This window comes from Chiloscyllium plagiosum, unplaced genomic scaffold (assembly GCF_037043375.1).
Source record: "Chiloscyllium plagiosum isolate Xiang-an unplaced genomic scaffold, Cpla_swu_hap1 HiC_scaffold_35, whole genome shotgun sequence".
In the NCBI taxonomy this organism is placed as follows: Eukaryota; Metazoa; Chordata; class Chondrichthyes; order Orectolobiformes; family Hemiscylliidae; genus Chiloscyllium; species Chiloscyllium plagiosum.
The window spans coordinates 66,254,164-66,262,290 of record NW_028270173.1 but is presented as its reverse complement, the minus strand read 5'-3'; the positions used below and the strand labels follow the sequence as shown (position 1 = coordinate 66,262,290).

The 8,127-nt window shown below is 40.4% G+C and overlaps 1 protein-coding gene across 1 annotated transcript; it reads left to right on the top strand.

Moving 5' to 3' along the window:
* Positions 1–4,879: 4,879 nt before the first annotated feature.
* LOC148141076 (putative G protein-coupled receptor 139) lies at positions 4,880–7,472 on the top strand. The gene is made up of 2 exons (XM_087979076.1): positions 4,880–4,949; positions 6,568–7,472. The coding sequence occupies exons 1-2, from the start codon at positions 4,880–4,882 to the stop codon at positions 7,470–7,472; spliced, it is 975 nt and encodes a 324-aa protein (XP_087835202.1).
* Positions 7,473–8,127: the final 655 nt, after the last annotated feature.

Below are 8,127 nucleotides of genomic sequence, written 5' to 3'. Positions count from 1 at the left end.
ACTTTAGTAAATCATGGCTCCCTCACTCGACAACTTCCTCCCTGTCTGATAGTTATATTCTTATCAAGGATCTGCAATAGCAGTTCATTGAATGAGTTCTACATTTCAAGTGTGACCATCCCCTGCAGTTTCTTTTCCCATCCTATCCTCTCGCCAAAGTGCTCACCTACCTCCAAATCTAACACCTGGTGGGTTCATTCCCCAGTACCTTATCCAATTTGGCACCTCCCGTGTGTTCCTCTACATCCTGGAACATTTCAGAGACCTATAGTAAACTTTCAAAAGTGTGAGATCTCCTTTCCTGTTTCTAGCCCCAGCCCAAACTACCCCAGTGGATACGTCCTCAGACCTTCCTTCAGCTGCAATAACACTACCCTTGAGTAACAATGTCACCCCGCAGCCCAGCGCCCTCCGTGTTTTACCAACATCTCTGTTCTGGCTGAAGCATCTGAATCCAACAATCTGCAACGACCATTCCTGACCGTCCTCTAGCCATGTCTCTGCATTGGATACAACATTGAACTCCCGAGTAACAACCCATGCTGCAAGTTTACCCATCTTCTTCCGGATGTTCCTGGCATTGAAGCACATACATTTCAAAACAACATCCTGGCTGTCAGTGTTCTTTCCCAACTTGGCAAAACTATCCCTGATCTCACTTCCCTCTTGTGTACACTGAAAGACAATGCAGGTTTCCATCTCCCTGCTGCATTACTTTAACACCTCCAATCGCCAATGAGCCTTAACTATGGAGTCCCCTAAGACTAAACCTCTGCTCCTCTTCCCCTTTCCCCTCTGAGCAGCAGTGACAGATTCTGCTCCAGAAACCTGGGTCCAATTGCTTACCGCCGGTATGTTGCTCCACTCCCACCCCCTCCCCCCCCAAAAAAAAATACTCTAAACAAAATAGTATACTTGCTGATCAGACCGTCAACATGTCAGTTTAATGACAGAGCAGCCCTATGATACACGAGGACTCTGGCCACTTTGCCTTTAACTGTGGCTCACATCAGTCATTCTTCGCGAGGTTTGCAGAGCCATGTTTGTTTGAAAATTAACCTACTGAGGAATATGGTAGCGCCTGTTGTATGCAGTCTTCATTGTGAAGAGAGGACTTCGCCTCTAACAATATGTAACACAACCTACTCCAGAAGTTAAGCTTCATGAGTGTTGGAAAATGTTAATTAATTCGCCTGCAGCGTCTCTTCTCAGACAATGAGCATTAAAGGATCGGTTGACATACATAATATGAGCATATGTTTGCCATACATTTTTCCTTGATGCTTTGCAAATTCATAAACGTATGCCTCTCGGGTTTGAATTCCATTCAGTGTAAAGACTTCCATTGTTATACCACTCACTGTGTAATAAAATTACCCCTCAGATTACCTTTTATTCTGTACCCTTTAAACGTAAACTGATGCCCTCCAGCGCTCTATTCACCAACCCAGGGGAAAGGACTGAGTGAATTCAAAGTATCCATGTTTTTCATGATTTGTTACACCTTTATATGCCCCACATCAGTCTCCTACACTCTGACGAAAAAAAGACCGAGCTTGTTAAACCAGATGAATTATGGCAGTTGTAGAATTGCGCTTTCGACTTGACTATCACACATTCATGCAAACCCTATTGTTTGGTAGATCGAATCTACACCAATCTTAACATATGGATTGTCGAAGGAAATTGGAGCACCCAGAGAGACCCCACTCAAGCATGGGGAGAAGTTGCAAACTCCACACAGAGTCGCCTGAGTTTGGAATTAAACCCGGGTCTCTTGCACTGTGATGCAAAAGTACCAAGCACTGAGTGACTATGCTGCCCATATCATCGCGCCAATATTTGTGTCACCTGCAAATATTTTAAGATCTCACCAATTAGTGGGCGGCACGGTGGCACAGTGGTTAGCACTGCAGCCTCACAGCGCCAGGGACCCGGGTTCAATTCGCCGCCTCAGGCGACTGACTGTGTGAAGTTTGCACATTCTCCCCGTGTCTGCGTGAGTTTCCTCCCACAGTCCAAAGATGTGCACGTCATTTGAATTGGCCATGCTAAATTGCCCGTAGTGTTAGGTAAAGGGGTAAATGTACAGGAATGGGTGGGTTACGCTTCGGCGGGTCGGTGTGGACTTGTTGGGCCGAAGGGCCTGTTTCCACACTGTAAGTAATCTAAACCCAACGCTTCCCGAGAGAGAGCAGATATGAGATTCATCTAGCCAATTTCCAATCGTTACGGATATGAATTTTATATACTTGTAAGCCTGCAGATGAAATGTGGGAACAATATTTTTTTCAATTCAAAACATGAATAAAACCGTTTTGCTATATTTGTGATGTTGATTAATTATGAAGTGTGATTTGTTCCTCCTTTGGACGTTCCAAATTTATTGCAACTCATTCAAAATACAGAATAAAAGCTCAGCGGAAAAAGATGGTTTTGTATAATTCCAAGCTGAGGCAACTTCCTACATCTGTAGAAAAGCAGTCACAACTTCAACAAGGAACACTCCCAACCCCGTTAGAATGAAGATCCCCATCGCAATGCTTTAAAATCATGTATTCAGAACAGTTTTGGAAATATGTAACTCCGGGAAAGTTTTCTCTATAATTTGCGTGTGTCATTAAAAATAAAGGAAAGGAGATAAAATAACTGTAGACTATCTGCTGAAGTTGAAGGCATGAAGTAATAACCGCACAAGCTAAGATTGAAGCAGCACTAGTTGTCATATTAAAGGCCCTGCGACTTTATTCCAGAAATAAATAGCAGTGTGAGTGTAGTTTGTGTTAGGAATAAAGTTAATTTCATTTTTGTATTGCACATGAAAGCTGTAAATCGAGGTGAACTTCAGTACAGAATTAGATTTCTCTTGTAGCTTTACAGAATAAAGTCTGACATGAAACCAAATAAATAAATTCAGTAAAGTTTACCGTGCAGCATCGAAATGAACATCATTGGACAGTTTGAGTACTGCGGAGAAAGTGAGGACTGCAGATGTTGGAGATCAGAGGCAAGTATAGAGTGTTGCTGGAAAAGCAACGCGGGTCAGGCAATTTCCGAGGAGCAGGAAAATCGACGTTTCGAGCAAAATCTCTTCACCAAGTACTGCCTCTAATGAAAGGAAATGCTTTATTTTGCATTCTGTCTGATTGGTGATTTCAGGCAACATTCTCTTCAACAAACACAAGACAAAATCCTACAAAAGCTCAAAATCTGAAACAGCAGAGGGAAATCTGGCGAAAATTACGCAGGTCAGGCAACCTGTGTGGGAAGTGTTTCGAGAATGTTACAAAACTTCTTCAGAACTGGGCGCCAAAAAATACGCTGGAAAACAATTTCGAACTGTTAATCCGTTTCGACATGTGTGACAAAGTGTGCACTTAAGGTCAAATAAATGAATATAGGGACATGCTCCTTGTTTATTGGCTGAACATTCTTCTCTTGCTTTTTGCTGGCCAATTTCTCATCGAATAGAAGCCAACCTGTTTCGATTTACATGCAAAAGAGTTGGAATATTAAGTATATTGGAAGTTTTAGCGTGTTCTATGAATTGATGCATAATAAGAAGAACAGCTGACAAATTATTAGTAAAACGTATCAGGAGTGTAAGCAATACTGGAATTTAATATTCACAGATGACTGACAATGATCGTTTCGCTTCACAAAACGTGTCGTCCTCTCCGACCCCTTGCATTGATTCCTGTGCATAGCGAGCTCCCACGGGATTGGGAAGCCGGCTATTTCAACGTCAGTCAATTAATTATGTCGAAATGGAAAAATTAGAATAACATGCATTTCACTAAGATGCAAAGCCAACATTGACTTTCAATAATTCAATGACTGTTTTGTTTTGAATTTTGTACGCCCGGTTAGTACAGGTAACATCTGTTTCTGTTTACGTAGCAAACATCTGTCTACCTTAGTCTGAAAAAAAAACCCAATGGACCAGCTCACGTGAAGCATTGGCAAAGAACGGTTCTGTTCCCTCCAGGCTATCTGGCTGATCGACAATGCTTGTCTAACATTTTTGAAGTGGTAATTAAAACCAAAAGCAGAGAGTTTTGACTAAGAAATATATAGCCATCGTGATCTGCAAAAGACAAATGGCAGAGCGAATATTATCTCTGGCTTTGGCTTTTGAATGTTGTGAGGTAATTTGAAAGTGCTGTTCTCTTTCGAAAACAGCTGAGAGTTGAAAAAATAAAGATTTGATTGAAGCTTAATAATTTTTGGACTTGAATAAGAAATAATACCAAGCTTGTGAGCGGTGCAGTGCCTCGGTAGTTTCCTGTACAGCCTCACAGCACTAGGGTACCAGGTTCAATTCCCGCCCTCGGGCGACTGCCTGTGTGGTGTTTGCACATTCTCTGGGTGCTCCGGTTTCCTCCCACAGTCCAAAGACATGCAGGTCCGGTGAATTGGTCGTGTTAAACTACCCATTTGTTAGAGTGAAATGGATCTGGGTGGGTTACTTTTCGCGGGGGCTCGGTGTGGAACCCTGGGCCGAAGGGTCTGTTTCCACACTGTAGAAAATCTAACCATAGTCTAGGACTTTTGAGGATCAGTGATTTTTTAAATCCTCAAATATATTTCAATTCCAACTTCTGAGAAACTTCAAAAACTATGAATTGTTCTGTTTTGCACAGATTGTATTGAACTCATCATACTGCACAAAAGTCCGCTAATTCATTAGAGTGAAGACAGTTTGTTATTTCCGTCGTTTTTCATTGAAGCGCGCATAATATCTCGGTGCATATGACCTAACTGACACTCTCCAGAGAGGAAAGTTTATGCATTAATAGCGATGCATCGACAAGCTGTTCTCATTGTGCCTTCATTCTGCTGGAACACGCACATCAGAGTTTAGTTGTTAATTGGGGAAATGTTTTACCCAGTTATATACCAAATAGACCTAATTTACTACCCCGTTCTTGCAGCCATCAGTATTCCGGGTAAGACACAGGAACGAAACTAAACAAATAATGTGTGAATGTTATGCCATATTTTGACTGTTTACTGTGAACTGTAGTGTTTTGGTTTTCGCCAATGATTTTTTTTCCCTCCAGCTCAATCTTTTTCTTACGTTTTTACAGAGAGGTTGCACTATGGCTCAGTGGTAAACATTGCTGCCGCATAGTCTGAAGGACCCGGGTTCAATTCCACTCTTAAGCAACTGGCGTCGTGGAGTTTGCACATACACTCCATGTTTGGGCGTACTCTGAGTGTTCTGTTTATCTCCCACAGTCCAAATATTTGCAGATCAGGTGGATTGACCATGCTAAATTACCCATAGTGCGCACGGATGTGTAGGTGCGGAGTTTTTGTCAGGGGTAAATATAGGGCAGGTGGAATGCGTCCCGGTGGGTTAGTGTCAGTGTGGACTTGGGCTGAAGGATCCGTTTCTACACTGTAGCGATTCAACAACAAAAAGTCACAATTTCCGAATTATATAATATTTTATTGCAGTGCGTAGAAGTCATTTGATTGATATTTTGTTTGCTTTTATGGTTGGCTGAAGAGAACATGACTTCTCTGAGCAGCATTCTATCAACCATGTGATATCCCCACAGTATTTTGCCGAGCAATAGTAAAGCACATATTCTATAAAGAACACTTTGTACTTTGGTATTATCAAAGAGAATCGAATCGAACTTTGTTTGTTACACCTGAAATATTTCACGAACTATATTGATCATGTGAGGACACCTTCTTTTGCACAGCTTCTAGAATCTAGATGAACAAGCACAACAGATCGGAATAGAATCAGTTGCAAGTTGCCATCCAAGTTGTTTTCATTCCCAGTGGCTTAGTCAAAATTTAGGAAACTTCCGTGAAGCGGAACTGTCTACTTCGCTTCAAGCAGTGCAATGGTTTAGTAAGACAGCTCGACAACAAGTTCACCTGGGCACGGAGGAATGACTTGTAAATGCTGTTCTTGCCAGAAACACGACGTCACATGTCTGATTTTATTTATTTTTACAAAGTCAGGTATTTTATGCATAACTTGAGGCTGTCTTAGTGGAGTCAATGGCCTCCCATTGAGGAGGAGAATCCTATATTATTAGATTATTTAATTGCATTAAATGTGACTTTGTATTAATACAAATTAATAAACAATGCTGATGAATTAAACTGTAACAGAATGTCAAAGTAGAAGCAGAGACGTAATTCCAGGAGATGAGAAAAATCTTCATGATACATACAGTAGACTTCTCGCAAAAGAAAGAATGCTTCACTTTGTGCAGTAAAAAAAGACCCAAGGACTTTTTTTGCAATTATTAAAGATGATAAACTTTGAATTCACATACTGTTAAACTCATACATTCTCCTTTGAAACACTTGCTTCAGAAACTGAGTAAAGTTGATGTTGATTTCTTTTTCCCGGCGCAACTTCATTGCATTATGTGCAACTCTAGGAATCAATTTTCATTTCTGACAATGTCAAATTATTTCCCTGCTTATTAACAATAGTCAACCATTCAATATTGTGTTTTATCTTAATGCATGAGTGTTCTCAGAAAGAAATGCGGAATGGACAGCAAGTCAATAATATGTTTCTTGTTCTTACAGTTAATCTGGTTGCAATTTTGATCCTGATTCGAGGCAAATGCGGTCTTTCAAAATGCATCACGGAATATCTGGTGGCTATGGCAGTGGCTGATCTCGCAGTCGTAATTATCCATGTTATATTGCACCGAATTAATATCATGTATCTCTCAATTAAATTCCTGTTTCTAACTCCTGTGTGCTCTATAAATACTGTTGCATATATAGTTGCAGTAGACTGTTCTGTCTGGTTTACAGTTGCATTCACTTTTGATCGCTTTGTTGCTATCTGCTGTCACAAAATACAGACAAGATACTGCACAAAGAAAACAGCTGGAGTGGTCATTGTCTCTGTCTTTGTTTTAAGCTGCCTGAGGACTGTCCCCTTTTACTACATGAATGAAGCTGCCATTATAATCGACAACGTGCCGTGGTATTGTGTTGTGACAGCTGACTATCTCAATTCCCGCCTGTGGAAAGCATTTGAATGGATTGACAGCATCATAACCCCTCTCTTACCAATCCTTTTAATATTATTGTTCAACGTTCTAACTGTCAGACATATTATCATGGCAAATAGAGTGCGCAGGGCACTGCAAAGGGTCAGTGACGACCACAGAGATGCAGAGATGAGGAATCGGAGAAAATCTATGATTTTACTTTTCAGCATTTCTGTCAACTTTATCTTATTATGGATGTTGTATCTTGTGCATTCTTTAAAGTGGCCAGTATTGAATTTCTTTTACACGGACATATATTACAGCAGCCCGATATATATAGTGCAACAGGTTGGTTTTATGTTGCAACTTCTCAGTTCCTGCACAAACACTTGCATCTATGGACTGACACAGAAGAAATTCAGGGAAGAGCTCAAGAATGGTTTGAAGTATGTGTTTACACTGAAAGGCATATTAATTAATAAATCGTAACTACAATTCCCTGGATCTGGTTTGCATATTGTATACTTAGTTTGAACTCTTGAAATCGATTGAATTAAAACTAAATGTTCACTTTTTTTTGAAAGAGAGGTGTTCAAGTATTTGCAGGAATTCTTGACACTCACGTAACACGAAAAATATTGACCCAAGATTGACAATTGGAATTAAAACACTTCAGGAAGATAAATACTATGAAAGACATATTAAGCAGTGGTATGCGAAATGAATAATGTCACTTGGAGGGTGCTGTCGTGCTTTGGTCAGCAAATGCAACAATTTCTTTCCCAAAGCAAAATAACATAATTGAAATGTTTAAACTGCAGAAAAGGTAACCTTGCCAAAAACAGGCTAATATGGAATTAAATGAATTAAAGGAACATTTATACATTCGTGATGCATTTTGTTCTGAACGCCTTTTATTTGTCAGATCATTCCACACGTCCACGCAAGTTGTTCACCTAAAATAAATTTACTGAACTGCCGAATGATCTGATCTATATGTTGCAGTTTCGTTCTCTTTTTTGAATTTTCTCATTCCCCAGGGACATTCCTGCTTTCAAAACCGCCACACTTTGGAAATAGCCGTGTTTGGTGTTAATGCCTCTCTGCTCCACTTTCCCGTCGCCCTGCTTGTTTTCCTCAAAAA

Bases quoted from the DNA above. Each gene is read 5' to 3' on its own strand.
- LOC148141076 (XM_087979076.1), top strand. From the start codon at position 4,880: ATGTTTTACCCAGTTATATACCAAATAGACCTAATTTACTACCCCGTT. The intron at 4,950-6,567 runs GTAAGACACAGG...TTGTTCTTACAG, and splicing joins TGCAGCCATCAGTATTCCGG to TTAATCTGGTTGCAATTTTG.